At 45.5% G+C, this 21,539-nt stretch overlaps 1 protein-coding gene across 2 annotated transcripts; it reads left to right on the top strand.

Annotated features, from left to right (window-relative positions):
- Positions 1–461: 461 nt before the first annotated feature.
- LMNA (lamin A/C) lies at positions 462–21,144 on the top strand. Of its 2 annotated transcripts, none has more exons than XM_073639245.1 (12): positions 462–918; positions 11,324–11,480; positions 11,557–11,682; positions 11,798–11,968; positions 17,908–18,033; positions 18,111–18,331; positions 18,401–18,614; positions 18,700–18,807; positions 18,909–19,028; positions 19,137–19,226; positions 19,316–19,561; positions 19,654–21,144. In XM_073639245.1, the coding sequence occupies exons 1-12, from the start codon at positions 572–574 to the stop codon at positions 19,681–19,683; spliced, it is 1,956 nt and encodes a 651-aa protein (XP_073495346.1). In that variant the 5' UTR covers positions 462–571; the 3' UTR covers positions 19,684–21,144. The 2 variants fall into 2 exon arrangements, with proteins under 2 accessions (XP_073495346.1, XP_073495345.1); XM_073639244.1 differs by having other exon boundaries at positions 19,651–21,144.
- Positions 21,145–21,539: the final 395 nt, after the last annotated feature.

Here is a 21,539-nt window from a genome sequence, read left to right as displayed (position 1 = left end):
GATCTGGGCACCTGTGGCATAGTTAGCCGGTACTGCTGTGGCACTGTCCCGGATATGGGCACCCGTGGCATAGTTAGCAGGCACTGCTGTGGCACTGTCCCGGATCTGAGCACCCGTGGCATAGTTAGCAGGCACTGCTGTGGCACTGTCCCGGATCTTGGCAGCTGTGGGATAGTTAGCAGGTGCTGCTGTGGGATTAGCCAGGATCTGGTCAGTGGTTGGATGGTTAGCAGACATTGCTGTGATACTGTACAGGATTTGGACACTGGTCGGATGGATAACTGGCACTGCTGTGGGACTGGCGAGGGGTGGGATGGTTAGCAGGCACTGCTGTGGGACTGGCCAGCGGTGGGATGGTTAGCAGGCACTGCTGTGGGACTGGCCAGCTATGGGATGGTTAGTAGGCACTGCTGTGGGACTGGCCAGGATCTGGGCAGCGGCAGCTTTTCCTCAGCTCCTCCCAGGGAATGTTATTACAGTTCCTCAGTGTCAGGCAGTCAGAGAGAGAGCCAGGAGAGTGAAGCTCATATCCTAATACTCTCGCCTTCATTCTGCTCCAGACGAAGCTGCGATGGAAACGCCAGGGAACCGGAGGACCAATCGGGGGCACTCGTCCACGCCACTGTCCCCAACCCGTATCACCCGCCTGCAGGAGAAGGAAGACCTGCAAGAGCTCAATGACCGTTTGGCCGTTTACATTGACAAGGTGCGCTCGCTGGAGTCGGAGAATGCCGGGCTGCGACTAAGGATCACCGAGTCTGAGGAGGAAGTGAGTCGCGAGGCGTCCAGTATCAAGTCTGCTTACGAGACCGAGCTCGCCGACGCACGCAAGACCCTGGATTCTGTGGCCAAAGAGAGGGCTCGACTCCAACTGGAACTGAGCAAGATCCGGGAGGAGCACAACGAGCTGAAGGCACGGTAAGGAGCTGGGAATATATCCACGGGGGATATGGGGTATCTCGACTGGGGCGATATATACAAACGATACGGACTGTGGGATATAGTGGAACATCATATACGGAGAATATAAACTGTGTGTATATACAGGGAAAATGCACTTGAGGCAATATATAACAGGCATATGGACTAGGTCAGAATATATAGGAGGTATGGAGTGCGGGATATTTAGGAAATGAAAGGAGTATGTACAGGAGATATTTACTATGGGGGTATTCATATACAAGGATATGGAATGGGGGACATACAGGGCATATACATGAGATATGGACTAATGTTGGGTATAGGGCTGTGCACTATGGACTGTATCACCCAGTTAACCCCTCGTTTGCTGCAGACTTTGCTCCTTTGCATCTTGTTGTGGTTTGAATCTGTTAATCTCGCTGCGGTTTCTCGCCTGTTCACGACTTTCACTTTCTCCAGGAGCGGATATGGGGCTGAAATTCCATGAAATTCCCATCTTCTCCGCACTTCCCTCCTCCACTGCTCCTGTATTAATAGCCTTTGCTGCAGACAGAAATAATCTGACGGTGGATTTTTTTTTGAGGACTGACTCATAGCAAAGCTGAATGCTTCATTCCCCCCCCTCCCCTCCATCCCTGTGCCCAGTACTGTGCTCCCATTACTGCCTGGTGATATACCCCCCCCTCCAAACTGAGGATTTATCACCCAAACTATAATATGGTGCCTGACATTCAACCTCCGACATCTGGAATTGACTTCTATGCCTAGTGGCAGTGCCATTGCTGATAGTCGGTGCCATCTGGTTAATGTTTTTACGCCCCCTCCATTTTTATATGTTGTATTTGGCATTGAAGCACAGAGTATTTAAGCTTCTCTGTGCTCACGGAGACTGGCAGCTGCTTCCTTTGCAGCTGTCCTCTTTATCTCCCATTGAGCCTATTGTGCCCGCCTGCCCTAGCACCGACGTCCTACAGACTGTAGCCGTGTGGTGTTCTTCTTGTCCTCGGCCATGTGTTGTGTCTGAGCAGCCGATTATACGCTGATATGGGCACACCCAGCGTGCCGCCCGCTATCGGCAGAGAAAGTCAGGGCGGGTGAGCTTCAAGTCCCTATATGGCATCTTCCCTCCGATGTCGGGAAAAAGATGGTGTACTGCCAACATCCTAGATTCTGCTTTTAATTTTCCAACCCATCCTCCTCCTCCTCGTTCTGCCCTTCATCCGTAATTATCCCCCTCGGTCTACCCCCAATTACACACACATGTGGGACGGAGTCGGCAAATGAGACTTTTTTTTTTTTTTTTTATATATTTTCCATGGTTGTCGGAATTTCCATCTCAAAATATAGGGAATGTCTCTGATCTCATAATTGTCTGATCCTAAAAAACATGGCCGCTCGTACCGTACCTCATTAAGTGTTGCTGGGGTCCCAACGTGCGATAAAAGAGGGGATAATAAGGAAAATGGGGTGCATTGCACAAAACAAGCGGGAGACATTGTGTAACGAGTCGTGCCTATATCGGGAAGCCTCGCTCCTCACAAATCCCCAAGCGTTATACATGAAAGACCACCCTAAAACTTGTGCCAGTCCGCTTGCCGTTGTATTTTTTTTTTATTTTTTTTGAGGCAATGTGAGTAAGCAGCGGCCGGGCGTCACTCAGAATGTGGAGACAAAGCTTATTAAAATGTGTTTTAATAAAATAATTAATTGCGGGTTTCACTATCCTTTTATAATGGTTACAAAATGGCTGCCACACCGAGGTAAAACCTGTGACTATAATGAAGTCAGTAATCTATAAAGTGTAATATGTACGTAGCAAAGAGGGTGTGATGGGTCCATGTGGATTGTTATGAGCGTCCCTCCTGAGGGGACACGTGCGAACCAATATGGCCGCTACCCGATGTTTTGAGGTAAATATACCAGCCAGGTACAGTCAGTCAATTCATGAACCAACCAGTGATTTCCGAGCTGCACCCCCCATTTGACGTTACTTGTATCTCTTGCTTAGCTTTGACACGTACAACAGCATTATCCTTATTTATGTGCGAAGCAATATGGCCGCCGCCTGATGTTCTGAGGTACATTTATCAGACGGTTACAATAAACCCATTCATAATTCAGTCGTTGGTTTCTGAGGAGCACCACCTGTCTGGTGTGTCTCTCATAGTGACGATGCATACCACAGCGCTGTCATTATTATTATCAGGTTGGGAACACGTGGGAAGCAATATGGCTGCCACCTCTGTTCTGAGGTAAATTTACTAGCTCATTCATTACCTGTTGGTGGTTCCTGCTGGACTTTCCCTTGTCTGACTTAACACTTATCTCTCGCGCAGCTCCAACACATATCATAGCGTTGTCTTTACTTTAAAGGTTGGATATAGTGTGTGGGTCGAGGATGCAGGTCGCCGCCACTTTTGGCTGCATTACTTCAGCCCCACACATTCCTTTAGTGAATTGCGTTGTCGCCCCAGGGTGTCGTACGAGATTAATTACTTCCGCGTCTGAAGTCACCAAGTTTTTGGCGTGGTGAATTCTTCTCACTTTCAGGCCCACGCCTGCCGCTGATATTTTACCTGTTGTTTCCATGGCGGATCATAGGCCGAGACCTGCCAGCTCATAAAGTAGTAATGTGCGGCTCATCTCTTGCATAACAGTAGCACGGCGGTGCGTTGGGTAACTTGACTATCGCACGCCTTGGCACCGGCTTATGTGCTCCGCTGCACCTGTATTATAATCAAAAATAATTGAGTACGAAAGGGATAAAAAGATATTGTGCTGTGAAACACCTGGTCTGCAGCACAGAGGATTTTAGGACGCTAATTTTAGGGCTTCGCAGCACAGAGCATTTACGGAAGTGTGTGTGTATTTTGAGCTCTGACATGCCGGGCGAAAGCCCATGTGACCATTGCACATCACCACCCACCCGGCGTCCCACGAGCCGCATCACCACCCACCCGGCGTCCCACGAGCCGCATCACCGGGGTCCCACGAGCCGCATCACCGGCGTCCCACGAGCCACATCACCGGCGTCCCACAAGCCGCATCACCACCCACCTGGCGTCCCACGAGCCGCATCACCACCCACCCGGCGTCCCACGAGCCGCATCACCACCCACCCGGCGTCCCACGAGCCGACGTCTGACATTCCACATGTCGTCTACATTGCTTCTTCCCAGCAGCCACTCCCGTAACCTTGATAAAAGTCTCTTTGTCTGGACAATCGGCGGGTAGATATGGCCACTAAGGCTGGCAGGTTGCCCTCGAATCTTGTGCCCGTTAACTGCCTAGGTGCCAGTCACACAAAATACTTAATGACTGGCAAAGGCGACGTTTTCGAGGAACATGTCATGGATCAGCTGCTGACAAGTGATGTGTTGCCCATAGCAACCAAAGTAAGACTAGATTTATTTTTTTTCCATTAGCAACCAGTGCGTGCGTCTGTTCCCTAACCAATAAGGCCACTGCTTTCACTTTTTAACTTGCTGTTCAAAAACTGGTTACTATGGTAACGCCACCATTTTCTTAATGGTTGCTATGGAAAACGCTATAAGTCAGCCATTGTCCTCTAGACTCGCACAGTAGTGCCGTCTCCTATCTGCGGGCCGCTCCCGCAGGGACAGGGTTCACTTTTTTTTTTTTTTTTCTTGCATTTTTTGAATTCCTGACTCTTATGTGAAGTGAAAGTATTTTGTCCTAGTATGTAATGTGTAAAGGAAGATGGCGCCGCTCCAAATGGGTCACCGGAGGTTGTCGAAGTTACCCGGCATCCATCCAGACCGTTGCTCCCATACATTTGGTCATCGCACCTGGCAGACATGTCTGTTTGCCATTTCCTGGGCAGTGATTGGATGTCTCTGTGGCTAGGTGCCAGGTTTACGTTCGTGGCCTTCTGCTATGTTGCGAGTCATCGGGTTACATCCTCGTAGTAAAAAAAAAAAAAAAAAAATGGCGGCGATGAGGATCGTCTCTAATGACGTCTGTATCTCCGGCACGATTTAGGTGGTGACTTTTGGCCACCATTTTGAAACGCAGTAAGCGCATATTTCTTCCTTCCCCCTCTACGGTCAGACCCCCTCCCCTTGATAGATGGAAAACAGGAACTGACCCCCCCCAAGCCTCAGTTAAATAAGGACTAGCAATTGCTTCCTGAATTGTACCCCGAGCCCTCAGGGACCACAGGCCGTAAAATCCCTGTCACTCAGTAGCCGGCTAGCGGCCGATTTTAATTGACCTGGCCAGGCAGCCTCTTAAAGGGGTGTGACACCTTTATTTACATAAGGAATTCCCCATGTCATAGCAGCGTTGTCTCAGCTCGCCCCGTAAGACATTCCATCACTGTCTCACCTGGGAACTCGCTACTCCCCTAGATCCGCGTCCTTTTTTTTTTTGCTCTCATAAACGCCGTGTATGATATTTTAATGCCTGGGGGATAATTTTGTGTAAAAACAAAATCCCATTATATATATATATACCGTCAAAGAAAATCTAAAAATCCAAAAATAATAAAAAAAAATTAAAAAATTAAATAAAAATGCTGCTGAAATTATTAATAAAAGGATGAAAAACAGAAAAATAAATATAAAGAATATCTAAAATTTAGAAAGGAAAATCTTAAAAATATATATATATAAAAAAAATATTAAATATGCTAAAAGAAAATAAATGCATAAAAATCATAAAAAAAATAAAGATATACTAAAAAAAATAAAGATAAAAAGTGAAAAATATATAATAAATCTGTTTAAAATATAAAAATCAGTTAGTTCTAGTCCGTTTTCTAATGGCAGACACCTCCCGTAACGATTTCTATCGTCTTGCAGATCTCACTAACAAAGAACAGCTTGTGCAAAGACGATATGGCTTGTAAATTTTCTTTTTTTTTTCATTTTATCCCATAAATCGGAGCAGCCCTGGAGCAGAGCAGGTGGGGGATGGGATAGAAGTTTCCACTGTGGTTATAATTATATTATTATTTCGCTCTTGGTTGCCGCCCAGCTCATGACTCACAACCAGAAAATATTTCTTCCCGTTTGTGGTTTGCAGATTAGGAGAAAAAAAATGTCCATAATTTATAGAAATTCTTTGTTCTGTAACGGATTCTGGACGCTTTTTTTAAAAAATTTTGTTTGTTCCATGTTATGGAGTTTTGCAGAAGTCGTGTTCCCCGTGCAGCTGCTCGGGACGCCTCCTCTTCATTTTCTGCAGTTGTCTGGGGAGGCGACAGCCACCATCTCTGGATATGTACCGTCCTATAATGACGGGAGGGGGAGACGTCTCAGCTGTTACCAGCAGTCGTGTGTTTATAATGATGGGCATCTGAGGAAACGCAGCATAACGTACAGCGTAAAAAAACAGGGGAAGGTGCATCATGTGCCGACTGTCTGAAATCCCAGCTTTAGTTTTGAATTTTTTTTGTAAATTTTACTTCTTTAGTAAAATATTGCCAAAAGTTACTGTTGTAATTTTAATATAAATTTTATATATATATAATATTTTTTTTTTTTAATAAGAAAAAAAGAAAATAAATTGAGACATACAAAGTTACCATCACGACTGTAAGGTAGTCAATTGCGCTTTTTCCCTTGAACCAGTCTTTTTAAACCTTCTGGATTGTACCACTAAACTAAAAAAAATGTAAAGGGACACTCCGGGATAAAATGATACTGTACAGGGGGGCAGATCTTGACACAAGGATTCACTATTTTTTGTCATAGACAGCCTTCTAATTGAGCACGGAGTATAAAATAGCCTATAATTGTTTTCTTGAGTTTTCCTTTAAATTTAAGGCTTATCTTCCCAGGATGTGGATGTAGAGGAAAACTGTGAACTCATTCTCTTGATGATCATTGTAAGGATAAATGACATCCGGATCTCACTCTCGTACACAGCAGACTTCCTTCCTATACCAGGAGTCACTAAAGTGTGCATCTTAGGCTGAAACACAGTCTGTGTGAACATGGGGTGATTGCCAACGGTTCTTCAAGACTATGTAATGCATAGTGCAACTTCATGATACTTGGACCTGCTGGTCACAGCAGCAAGTGGCGCATGTCACCTGACCTATGTGATGCAACAAACTAAAGTTACTTTGTGCTGTATGAGAGCTTGATCATCCCTTTTTTAAGTTCTAGAGAGCCTGCTGTAATTGCCACAAAGGGGGAAATACAAAAATAGAAGTAAAAAAACTCCCAAGACTTGCAAAATGTGTCCTGATATGTCATTTTCCAGTGATTGATCCCCTCCTCACACATCATAATGTATGAACCTAAGATTGTAGCCGGAGATAAGACGGCTGCGGCTTTACCTGGGAAATTTGTACAAAAGGTTTAGAAAGGGAGGGGGTAGGGTGCGGCCCTTTGTAGTGCACGGTCATGGCTATACTTGGGTCCTGGTGCATCGGCATGATAGATGGCACATATGGGCCTTGGTATAGATTTTGTATTGGGGCATAGGAGCTTTGTTACACCATTAATGAATGGAACGCAACAATAATAGTGCACTTTTGGTAAAAATGGCTGTTATATGCCATAGTTTTGATGAGTTTGGTAGAATGGGCGCCATACTTAGGTTGGTCGGATGTGTTCTTGGGATTTTTCAAGAGTCGCTTTTCGTAAGAAGTGACAGCTTGTCCTATCAGCCACGCCAGATGACGATGTGGCCAGCTATTTTGGCACGGCTTCCTGTGCTGGCCCTAGATAAATATGGGGTGGTGTGTCCTAATATCATACATTGCAGCAAGAGGTTTACACTCTCACTCCTCCAGTCATAAAAATTACGAGATGGCGGCCATGTTGTGACCCAGCACACAATACAAAATAGCAGAAAATGACTACAAAAACAAGTTGCTTCTCTACGGAGATGCCTCTGTGCCTCAATGATGTCTCCCAATATTACATCTTCTCCTATGGTGCCTGGGCTGTGGTGAGAGCGCACCTGCTGAGCTACTGCATTAAAGTTCACGTGTCCTCATCCCATAATCCCGGCCTGTCACACAGGGAAAGTATTGAGAAACCGGGTGCGGCGCTAATGTGTCACCACATCCGAGACACCTCCTGCCTAATACTATATTCTATAAGACAATGACAGTCCTGCAGCTGGTACACTTATGAGAGACACTGTAGACGTCACTGTTGTGTGGGGGACACTGGATGTCACTGTTGTGTGGGGGGGGCACACTGTGGGTGTCACTGTTGTGTGGGGGGGGCACACTGTGGGTGTCACTGTTGTGGGGGGGGGCACACTGTGGGTGTCACTGTTGTGGGGGGGGGCACACTGTGGGTGTCACTGTTGTGGGGGGGCACACTGTGGGTGTCACTGTTGTGGGGGGGCACGCTGTGGGTGTCACTGTTGTGGGGGGGCACGCTGTGGGTGTCACTGTTGTGGGGGGGGCACGCTGTGGGTGTCACTGTTGTGGGGGGGGCACGCTGTGGGTGTCACTGTTGTGGGGGGGGGCACACTGTGGGTGTCACTGTTGTGGGGGGGGGCACACTGTGGGTGTCACTGTTGTGGGGGGGGGCACACTGTGGGTGTCACTGTTGTGGGGGGGGCACACTGTGGGTGTCACTGTTGTGGGGGGGGGGCACGCTGTGGGTGTCACTGTTGTGGGGGGGGGCACGCTGTGGGTGTCACTGTTGTGGGGGGGGGGCACACTGTGGGTGTCACTGTTGTGGGGGGGGCACGCTGTGGGTGCCACTGTTGTGGGGGGGGCACTCCTGTTTTATAGGTACGATGTGCACTAGTCATGACACTGAGTTGGGGGCTGTTTTGGGATGTGTTCTGCATATTTTGGGGCGCGGTGCGTGTCTCTCCCTGGTGTCACTGCTTATAATGGGTCTAGTATTTAATAATAGGAGCTGGTAGGGATGTGGAGATTTCTCAGATTTTGGGTGGAGTGTCCCTTTAAGCCTGTTGTTATTTTTAGTCATTCCCTTGTGACGCGTCCTCGGAGTGTCCCATAAGCGATTTGCCCCCCCCCCCCTGACACCAGGCATAGACTAGTGTCCATTGTGCAGAGGAAATAAAGGGGGAGCGCACCAAAGCCGCTGTCTGTTACCATAGCAACACAGACACAAACTGTGCCCCCTCCTTGTGGGGTTTCCATACTGGAGTGATGACTCATGGGATGCGGCCTGCGAGGAGGAGGAGGAGGCTGGGGGATCATTAACCCTGCCACTGCTGGGTCCGCACATGTGACTGCCTGGGGTTGGATCTAGTGTCCATCCGTCCACCACACATGGGAACATAAGGTGCATGAAAAATAAGTGCAGCTCTGTTGTGACTCCCCAAAAATGGCGCCCACATACAGCCCATGAGTCGTGTGTCCAGACAGAGGAGATGCACGTATTTTCTGTGCGGTTTACAATTATTAGGGTTCCCCAGAGTGCAGGGCGGAAATCTGGCGTGTAAGTGAATTAAATATTGGCGAATTCACAGTAAGGAAGAAAAGGATACGACAGGCGGCGGCAGCAACGTGGCAGCTCTACATGTCAGCCCTTCCTGGCCAGGAGTGTAATAACCTTATAATGTGCCAAGTGTATACACCCTGTGTCTGCAGAGCCGGAGCGCAGCTATGGCTCCACCGAAATCCATGTAGGCTGGAGAAATTAGTGATATAACTGGGGTATGAGGCACGTTGCGCCTCAGAGAAGCCATCCCATCCAGGGGAAGGTGATGACCTGTAGGGACGCCGCCGGGGCCAGGTTGTTGCGCTCGCGTAGGGACGGGGCCGGGGTCGTCGCGCTCGCGTAGGGACGCCGCCGGGGCCGGGGTCGTCGCGCTCGCGTAGGGACGCCGCTGGGGTCGTCGCGCTCGCGTAGGGACGCCGCCGGGGCCGGGGTCGTCGCGCTCGCGTAGGGACGCCGCCGGGGTCGTCGCGCTCGCGTAGGGACGCCGCCGGGGTCGTCGCGCTCGCGTAGGGACGCCGCCGGGGCCGTCGCGCTCGCGTAGGGACGCCGCCGGGGCCGTCGCGCTCGCGTAGGGACGCCGCCGGGGCCGTCGCGCTCGCGTAGGGACGCCGCCGGGGCCGTCGCGCTCGCGTAGGGACGCCGCCGGGGCCGTCGCGCTCGCGTAGGGACGCCGCCGGGGCCGTCGCGCTCGCGTAGGGACGCCGCCGGGGCCGTCGCGCTCGCGTAGGGACGCCGCCGGGGCCGGGTCGTCGCGCTCGCGTAGGGACGCCGCCGGGTCGTCGCGCTCACGTAGGGACGCGGCCGGGGCCAAAGCTGTATTAGGTGTTATGTTCCTCACTGTTGTCATACAAGCACGCAGGTAGTGATTCCTTTTGCTGGCCTACATATATGATCCCCCTCCACCTTGTGTTTTCCTGTCTGGTTTGACAAGTCCCGACCTCGCCCCCGGATCGGCTGCGCCCTCAGGGGACTTCTGTCAGTTTATGCTACTTTTACCTGAGATCCGGGCGTTCCCTTCATCTCGTAAAACTAAGAATTGCAGGCAGACAATCCACGGAGGGTTGCCTGGCTACAATCCAACTCTCTGCAAAAATAACTTAAACCCTATTCCTGCAGATTAATCCTGGAAATGTGAAAATTAAATTCTTAAAAACCGATCAGTTTTAGCATTTTCTTTTAAATATTTGAATGCAGTAAATTTCCTGACATTGGTGGCGGCTCCTGCTGACGTCGGGGAGCAGCACCCCCCCACCCGCGGGAGACTCCTGCATAAACACTGAGCCTGGAAACTTGGAGCGAGCATCCATGGAAGCGGCTGCTGCTCCTGGAGCGCCGCCATCAAACGCATTACTGGGATCAAACCTTTATTTTTTCGTTTACAGATAAAAGTACCAGGAATGTTCCGCGTCCGGTACTTATACAGGGACCTCCGAAATGTGTCTCCAAAAGTTTATAGAGGATTTAGTGCTTCTGACAAATAAAGTCTGATGTCCGGCAGCTGCTGTGCAATCCGGCTATATCTGACCCTGGGAAAGCTGGGTGATGGCCAATATGGGGACATCCCCGAACAGCCTGCAAATCTCCTGGGTGCCCAAATACTCACCTTTCCTTGTCCTTGTGGTTCCCCTCCACTATAGCCAAGTTTTTAGACCCGGGTAGTATGCCAGAGACTGTAAACGGAGGAGGTTTGGGCAGAGGTCTGTATACTGGGGGAAGGGGGTGTGTACAATTTGAGGGTCTGTTTACAGGGCTGTGTGGTCTATATACTGAGAATTCTGGTCTGGGGCCTGTAAACTGTGGGGGGAGAGGACTGGCTGGGGGCTGTACACAGTGTGTGTGTGGGGTGGTCTAAGGTTGTATGTATGTATGGGTGATGGCACTATTGTATGGTTTATTTGCCACCTGCACGATGCATGGCTTAGAAGTAAAGCCGAAGGTCAGCTCCGCGGGGGTGTAGCCGAGACCTAACCTACAGTGGTATTTGTGTTTTCCAGAAACAAGAAGAAGGAGGCTGATCTTCTGGCGGCTCAGGCCAGACTGAAGGATCTAGAGGCGCTCCTGAACTCCAAGGATGCGGCACTGTCCACTGCTCTCGGGGAGAAGAGAAATTTGGAGGCGGAAGTGCGGGAACTCCGGGGCCAAATCGCCAAGGTCAGAGGTCCATATCACCAAGTGTGGTGGATCTTGTCTATACCATGTGCTGTATACTGAATAATTCTCTCTACAGCTGGAAGGAAGCCTCACCGATGCCAAGAAGCAGCTCCAGGATGAGATGCTGCGCCGCGTGGATGCTGAAAACCGTAACCAGACCCTGAAAGAAGAGCTGGAATTTCAGAAGAACATCTACAGTGAGGTTGGTACATGATCACTGCAGTGCTGTATACCAGGGGACCGCGCTGTATACTGTCGTATATGCAGTGTCTCTGATATCGTAGTTGACGTTCACCTCACCATCCTATTTATTTCAGGAACTGCGAGAGACAAGGAGTCGGCACGAAACACGACTGGTAGAAGTCGATAGCGGCCGCCAGCGTGAGTTTGAAAGTAGATTGGCTGATGCTCTACAGGACCTCCGGGCCCAACACGAGGGACAGATCTCCCTGTATAAAGAAGAGCTGGAGAAGACTTACAACGCCAAGGTGACATGAAGGAACTGGCTGTGGATAGTTTCTTGGGACCTATATATGGCAAATTTCTAATGATATCATACTATAATACTGCCCCTATGTACAAGAATATAACTACTATAACACTGCCCCTTTGTACAAGAATATAGCTACTATAATACTGCCCCCTATGTACAAGAATATAACTACTATAATACTGCCCCTATGTACAAGAATATAACTACTATAACACTGCCCCTATGTACAAGAATATAACTACTATAACACTGCCCCTTTGTACAAGAATATGACTACTATAATACTGCCCCCTATGTACAAGAATATAACTACTATAATACTGCCCCTATGTACAAGAATATAACTACTATAATACTGCCCCCTATGTACAAGAATATAACTACTATAATACTGCTCCTATGTACAAGAATATAACTACTATAATACTGCTCCTATGTACAAGAATATAACTACTATAATACTGCCCCTATGTACAAGAATATAACTACTATAATACTGCCCCCTTTGTACAAGAATATAGCTACTATAATACTGCCCCCTATGTACAAGAATATAACTACTATAATACTGCCCCTATGTACAAGAATATAACTACTATAACACTGCCCCTATGTACAAGAATATAACTACTATAACACTGCCCCTTTGTACAAGAATATGACTACTATAATACTGCCCCCTATGTACAAGAATATAACTACTATAATACTGCCCCTATGTACAAGAATATAACTACTATAATACTGCCCCTATGTACAAGAATATAACTACTATAATACTGCCCCCTATGTACAAGAATATAACTACTATAATACTGCTCCTATGTACAAGAATATAACTACTATAATACTGCTCCTATGTACAAGAATATAACTACTATAATACTGCCCCTATGTACAAGAATATAACTACTATAATACTGCCCCCTTTGTACAAGAATATAACTACTATAACACTGCCCCTTTGTACAAGAATATGACTACTATAATACTGCCCCCTATGTACAAGAATATAACTACTATAATACTGCCCCTATGTACAAGAATATAACTACTATAATACTGCCCCTATGTACAAGAATATAACTACTATAATACTGCCCCCTATGTACAAGAATATAACTACTATAATACTGCTCCTATGTACAAGAATATAACTACTATAATACTGCTCCTATGTACAAGAATATAACTACTATAATACTGCCCCTATGTACAAGAATATAACTACTATAATACTGCCCCCTTTGTACAAGAATATAGCTACTATAATACTGCCCCCTATGTACAAGAATATAACTACTATAATACTGCCCCTATGTACAAGAATATAACTACTATAACACTGCCCCTATGTACAAGAATATAACTACTATAACACTGCCCCTTTGTACAAGAATATGACTACTATAATACTGCCCCCTATGTACAAGAATATAACTACTATAATACTGCCCCTATGTACAAGAATATAACTACTATAACACTGCCCCTATGTACAAGAATATAACTACTATAATACTGCTCCTCTGTACAAGAATATAACTACTATAATACTGCCCCTATGTACAAGAATATAACTACTATAATACTGCCCCCTATGTACAAGAATATAACTACTATAATACTGCCCCTATGTACAAGAATATAACTACTATAATACTGCCCCTATGTACAAGAATATAACTACTATAATACTGCCCCCTATGTACAAGAATATAACTACTATAATACTGCTCCTATGTACAAGAATATAACTACTATAATACTGCTCCTATGTACAAGAATATAACTACTATAATACTGCCCCTATGTACAAGAATATAACTACTATAATACTGCCCCTATATACAAGAATATAACTACTATAATACTGCCCCTATGTACAAGAATATAACTACTATAATACTGCCCCCTATGTACAAGAATATAACTACTATAATACTGCCCCTATGTACAAGAATATAACTACTATAACACTGCCCCTATGTACAAGAATATAACTACTATAATACTGCCCCTATATACAAGAATATAACTACTATAATACTGCCCCCTTTGTACAAGAATATAGCTACTATAATACTGCCCCCTATGTACAAGAATATAACTACTATAATACTGCCCCTATGTACAAGAATATAACTACTATAACACTGCCCCTATGTACAAGAATATAACTACTATAACACTGCCCCTTTGTACAAGAATATGACTACTATAATACTGCCCCCTATGTACAAGAATATAACTACTATAATACTGCCCCTATGTACAAGAATATAACTACTATAATACTGCTCCTATGTACAAGAATATAACTACTATAATACTGCTCCTATGTACAAGAATATAACTACTATAATACTGCCCCTATGTACAAGAATATAACTACTATAATACTGCCCCTATGTACAAGAATATAGCTACTATAATACTGCCCCCTATGTACAAGAATATAACTACTATAATACTGCCCCTATGTACAAGAATATAACTACTATAACACTGCCCCTATGTACAAGAATATAACTACTATAACACTGCCCCTTTGTACAAGAATATGACTACTATAATACTGCCCCCTATGTACAAGAATATAACTACTATAATACTGCCCCTTTGTACAAGAATATGACTACTATAATACTGCTCCTCTGTACAAGAATATAACTACTATAATACTGCCCCTATGTACAAGAATATAACTACTATAATACTGCCCCCTATGTACAAGAATATAACTACTATAATACTGCCCCTATGTACAAGAATATAGCTACTATAATACTGCCCCTATGTACAAGAATATAACTACTATAATACTGCCCCCTATGTACAAGAATATAACTACTATAATACTGCTCCTATGTACAAGAATATAACTACTATAATACTGCCCCTATGTACAAGAATATAACTACTATAATACTGCCCCCTTTGTACAAGAATATAGCTACTATAATACTGCCCCCTATGTACAAGAATATAACTACTATAATACTGCCCCTATGTACAAGAATATAACTACTATAACACTGCCCCTATGTACAAGAATATAACTACTATAATACTGCCCCTTTGTACAAGAATATGACTACTATAATACTGCTCCTATGTACAAGAATATAACTACTATAATACTGCCCCTATGTACAAGAATATAACTACTATAACACTGCCCCTTTGTACAAGAATATAACTAATATAATACTGCTCCTATGTACAATAATATAACTACTATAATACTTCCCCCTATGCACAAGAATATAACTACTAGAATACTGCCCCCTATGCACAAGAATATAACTACTATAATACTGTCCCTTATGTGCAAGAATATACAGTTAGGTCCATATATATTTGGACAGAGACAACATTTTTCTAGTTTTGGTTCTAGACATTACCACAATGAATTTTAAACAAAACAATTGAGATGCAGTTGAAGTTCAGACTTTCAGCTTTCATTTGAGGGTATCCACATTAAAATTGGATGAAGGGTTTAGGAGTTTCGGCTCCTTAACATGTGCCACCCTGTTTTTAAAGGGACCAAAAGTAATTGGACAATTGACTCCAAGGCTATTTCATGGACAGGTGTGTGCAATCCCTTTGTTATGTCATTGTCAGTTAAGCAGATAAAAGGCCTGGAGTTGATTTGAGGTGTGGTGCTTGCATTTGGAAGGTTTTGCTGTGAAGTAAACATGCGGTCAAAGGAGCTCTCCATGCAGGTGAAACAAACCATCCTTAAGCTGCAAAAACAGAAAAAAAACCATCCGAGAAATTGCTACAATATTAGGAGTGGCAAAATCTACAGTTTGGTACATCCTGAGAAAGAAAGAAGGCACTGGTGAACTCATCAATGCAAAAAGACCTGGGTGTCCACGGAAGACAACCGTGGTGGATGATCGCGGAGTCATCTCCATGGTGAAGAGAAACCCCTTCACAACAGCCAACCAAGTGACCACCACTCTCCAGGAGGTAGGCGTATCAATATCCAAATCTACCATAAAGAGAAGACTGCATGAAAGTAAATACAGAGGGTTCACTGCACGGTGCAAGCCACTCATAAGCATCAAGAATAAAAAGGCTAGACTGGACTTTGCTAAAAAACATCTAAAAAAGCCAGCACAGTTCTGGAAGAACATTCTTTGGACAGATGAAACCAAGATCAACCTCTACCAGAATGATGGAAAGAGAAAAGTATGGCGAAGGCTTGGTACAGCTCATGATCCAAAGCATACCACATCATCTGTAAAACACGGCGGAGGCAGTGTGATGGCGCGGGCATGCATGGCTGCCAGGGTACTGGGTCACTAGTGTTTATTGATGATGTGACACAGGACAGAAGCAGCCGAATGAATTCTGATGTATTCAGAGCCATACTGTGTGCTCAGATCCAGCCAAATGCAGCCAAACTGATTGGTCGTCATCTCATACTACAGATGGACAATGACCCAAAGCATAAAGCCAAAGCAACCCAGGAGTTTATTAAAGCAAAGAAGTGGAATATTCTTGAATGGCCAAGTCAGTCACCTGATCTCAACCCAATTGAGCATGCATTTCACTTGTTAAAGACTAAACTTCAGACAGAAAGGCCCACAAACAAACAGCAACTGAAAACCACCGCAGTGAAGGCCTGGCAGAGCATCAAAAAGGAGGAAACACGGCGTCTGGTGATGTCCATGAGTTCAAGACTTCAGGCAGTCATTGCCAACCAAGGGTTTTCAACCAAGTACTAGAAATGAACATTTTATTTACAATTATTTAATCTGTCCAATTACTTTTGGTCCCTTTAAAAACAGGGTGGCACATGTTAAGGAGCTGAAACTCCTAAACCCTTCATCCAATTTTAATGTGGATACCCTCAAATGAAAGCTGAAAGTCTGAACTTCAACTGCATCTGAATTGTTTTGTTTAAAATTCATTGTGGTAATGTCTAGAACCAAAATTAGAAAAATGTTGTCTCTGTCCAAATATATATGGACCGAACTGTATATCTACTATAATACTGCCCCCTATGTACAAGAATATAACTACTATAATACTGTCTCTATGTACAAGAATATAACTACTATAATACTGCCCCTATGTACAAGAATATAACTACTATAATACTGCCCCTATGTACAAGAATATAACTACTATAATACTGATCCCTATATACAAGAATATAACTACTATAATACTGCTCCTATGTACAAGAATATAACTACTATAATACTGCCCCCTATGTACAGGAATATAACTACTATAATACTGCTCCTATGTACAAGAATATAACTACTATAATACTGCTCCTATGTACAAGAATATAACTACTATAATACTGTCTCTATGTACAAGAATATAACTACTATAATACTGCCCCTATGTACAAGAATATAACTACTATAATACTGCCCCCTATGTACAGGAATATAACTACTATAATACTGCTCCTATGTACAAGAATATAACTACTATAATACTGCTCCTATGTACAAGAATATAACTACTATAATACTGCCCCCTATGTACAGGAATATAACTACTATAATACTGCTCCTATGTACAAGAATATAACTACTATAATACTGCTCCTATGTACAAGAATATAACTACTATAATACTGCCCCCTATGTACAGGAATATAACTACTATAATACTGCTCCTATGTACAAGAATATAACTACTATAATACTGCTCCTATGTACAAGAATATAACTACTATAATACTGCCCCCTATAAGAATATAACTACTATAATACTGCTCCTATGTACAAGAATATAACTACTATAATACTGCTCCTATGTACAAGAATATAACTACTATAATACTGCCCCTATGTACAAGAATATAACTATTATAATATTGCCCCTTACCATACTTCCTCCTGTGGGCTGCCATGTGGAGGTGAATCTTAGTATGACATATGACTTTGATCTTTTTTACAGCTGGAAAACGCGAAGTTGTCGGCGGAGCGGAACAGCTCGATGGTCGGTGAGGCTCATGAGGAGATTCAGCAGAGTAGGATCCGAATTGACAGTCTGAGCGCTCAGCTTAGTCAGCTGCAGAAACAGGTGAGTGGGACGGTCATTTATATGGAAAGGATGGCGGTGGTATGAGATATTGATAAGTAGTATTGTGTCTGCTACAGCTGTCGGCCAAGGAGGCGAAGATAAGGGACCTGGAAGATGCTCTGACCAGGGAGAGGGACTCAAACCGCAGGGTTTTGGCAGAGAAGGACCGGGAGATGGCGGAGATGAGGGCTCGTATGCAGCAGCAGCTGGATGAGTACCAAGAACTGCTGGACATAAAGCTGGCCCTGGACATGGAGATCCACGCCTACCGCAAACTCCTGGAGGGCGAGGAGGAGAGGTGGGTTACCCGGCAGGTGGAAGACTTCTAGGGTCTCAATGAACGTACTGAGATGTCTTGTACCTGTAGGTTGAGGCTGTCACCCAGCCCCACTGGGCAGAAGAGGGTCTCACGAACGGGACATTCTGGGACGCACGTTTCCTCTACCTCCAAAAAGAGGAAGCTGGAGGCCGATTCTAGGGTCATCAGCTACCAACAGCACGCCAGGACCACCGGTAAAGTGGCCGTCGAGGAGGTTGATCCGGAGGGAAAATTCGTCCGTCTGAAGAACAAGTCCGGCGAGGTGATGACCACTATTTGGCGATGTGATGTCTTCGGTGTGGCGGGTGTGGTCGGCTTCTCTTGACACTATTTTTGTTGCATGCCAGGATCAGACCATGGGGAACTGGCAGATCAAACGTCAGATCGGAGATGACAAGCCGATCATATTCCGCTTCCCCCCCAGGACCACGCTGAAGGCGGGGCAGACGGTGACGGTGAGTGTGTCTGGTGATTGGAAGTTTCCTCCTCCCTTCTGGCGCCCCCTGGTGCTGGATGATGTAATATTAGGCTCATTACATCTTTCCTCTCTGCTCAGGTTTGGTCCTCTGGGGCCGGCGTTGCTCATAACCCGCCCTCTGATCTAGTCAATAAGGCCCATGCTTCCTGGGGGACCGGGGACAATATTCGCACAGCCCTGCTGACCTCCAGTAATGAGGTGAGTACCCACAAGTCTGAGGGGGGGATGGAGGTGCAGGGTCAAATGTACTAAGCTGGGGCGTATGGTTTGTCCTGTCAATAACATGATCTTGTCTCATTCCGGTAGGAAGTTGCTATGCGTAAGCTTGTCCGAGCAATAGTGAATGATGAAGATGATGATGAGGATGATGAGAGCGGGCACCACCACCATCATCATGTAAGTAAAGGATGTCTGACACCTGCTTTAGTATCTTTATCACCCCTGGCTGTGGAGGACTGAACTACATCCCCTTATACTCACTACAGGACGGGCAGAACTCTAGTGGAGACCCAGCCGAGTACAACCTGCGATCCCGCAACATCACCTGCACCACCTGCGGGCAGCCGGCTGACAAGGGCTTAGCGGGCGCCCAGAGTGCAGGCACCTCCTCTTCCTCCTACACCACCGTTACACGTACCTTCCGTAGTACCGGAGGAGCAGGCGGGGGCAGCACCCTGGGGGAGAGCCTGACACCTCGATCCTTCATCGTGGGCGACAACCAACGTGCCAAGGTAAGACAGCCTCCCGTTTATAACCAGTAACAGGTCATAAATGGCTGCCGCACGCAATCTTCCTGACCCGTACCCCTTTTCTTTCCAAGCAGGTGTCCCCGGAAAGCTGCGGCATCATGTAAGGACACCCTGACGCCAGTGCTCACCCCGAGAAACTTAATTTTTTTTCCTGTGGGAATTTTTTTTTTGTTACATTTTTTATTTTTTACGTCAGGAATTTTATATAGAAGAATTTTTTTTTCTTTCCGAAGGCAGCCATTTTTTTTTCTTAAATGAAATCAAAGCTAAAACCAAAATAAATGCCCTCCCTCTCGCCGTTTTCTGTAGCGCCTACTTTCTGTGGACTTGGCGTTGTGATGCTGCTGTCGCTGAACCCTCAACTAGAGCTAAAAAGATTTTTTTTTTTTTTTTTTACTTTTTGTATTCACTCGATACTCATATAAATCTATGAGTACGAAAACTGAACGCTCCCAGGCACAATACGGAGGACCGGGCGTCAAGATGGCGGCTCCTGCTCCATAGATCGAAGAACCAAAGAAGACACTCGTTATGCCGGGCCGTGTTTACAAGATGGACTGCGAGCCAGTTTTTAGAAGTTTTCACGCCTCCTATCATAGTATTGTAAGCAGCCGCCATTTTGTTGTAGTCCTGCCACTTTCGGGCTTGACCTGAGATGATTGCACTCTGTCTACCACTGTGCTGGTAGCCATACAAATGGGAGCAGCCTACTATGCACCAAATCTCAGAGTATAGGATATTTTTCAGGGTTGGGGGTGATGTTTATTATCGGTGGGTGCAGAGTCAGGCGAGGGGGTCATTCCCACATTTAACACTAGCCTCTATCGCTTTAATACTTTTTTCTGGGGCCCCAACTCAGGGGTCATAATCAGGGGCCACATGTTTGGATTCATTGGGGGTCTCTCCGCCATCTTGCTTTTTTTTATGCCGCTTGTATTCCATAGTTACCCATGTTGCCGTATTCGTACAGTGCATGTTGCTGTATCTATATATAGATATATATTGTATGCTCATTTTGATTATTCGGGGTGCTAACATTTATTTTTTATTCACTCCAAATTATATATTTTTGAAGGAAAAAAATGCCCATTTAAAGGTATACCGCGTATATATATTAGGCTCCACCTCTTTGGGTGGGGGTGTCCCTTTAAAACTGGCCTTTCATAATCTGCTTTACACTAAGCACATATTTCCGGGGGTGAAATGCCCTGATGATATATATAATGGTATATGAAGTGTTAATCCCAGCAGCGGGGTTTATATCATGGCGTCCTGTATGTCATTCAGGATTAGATTGCAGTCCGGGTTTAGGATGAGGCGTCAGGTCCGACTGCACTGAATGTTGTGATTGGGTAGATCAGGGATGACGGCTCGTCCGGTGCGGTAACGCGTGGACCAGATAGCTGGTACTGCTGGAGAGAGCTCATTGTTGGGTAGGATTATGTTGAGGTTGTCGTCCAAGTGCCTTAGAAGAGTTCCCGAAGCTTTTGAAGTGCCTTTCCTCCTCCCCCTGTCCCCAGCTTCTAATTTCTGTGCAATTTTGAAATAAAAGCCAATGATCCATACTTTTCTGAGTCTCTTGTCTCTTTAAGAATTGTGGTTAACCTGAGTATGCAAAGGTTGTAGTCAGAAAGCTTATTTTACAGTAATGTTAATCTCGCGACTGCCAGGGGGCGATGCTGCTCCGGCGACTGCCAGGGGGCGATGCTGCTCCGGCGACTGCCAGGGGGCGATGCTGCTCCGGCGACTGCCAGGGGGCGATGCTGCTCCGGCGATACCCCAGATGATGATACTACTTTTATGACCACCAGAGGGCAACTCAAAATCCCAGGTTATAGTATTCTGATGACCACCAGAACGGAATAATACTATTCTCATGAGTATCTGAGGGTGATGCTGAGAACCAGAAAAAGAGGCGACGTTGACTGCCACAAGGTGATATTATTCTGATGACCACCAG

The sequence above is a fragment of the Phyllobates terribilis genome, unplaced genomic scaffold (assembly GCF_046119375.1).
Source record: "Phyllobates terribilis strain yellow unplaced genomic scaffold, ASM4611937v1 Scaffold_7__3_contigs__length_470593459, whole genome shotgun sequence".
NCBI lineage: Eukaryota > Metazoa > Chordata > Amphibia > Anura > Dendrobatidae > Phyllobates > Phyllobates terribilis.
Note: the sequence above shows the minus strand (reverse complement) of the source record. Positions and strands in the feature narration are given on the sequence as shown.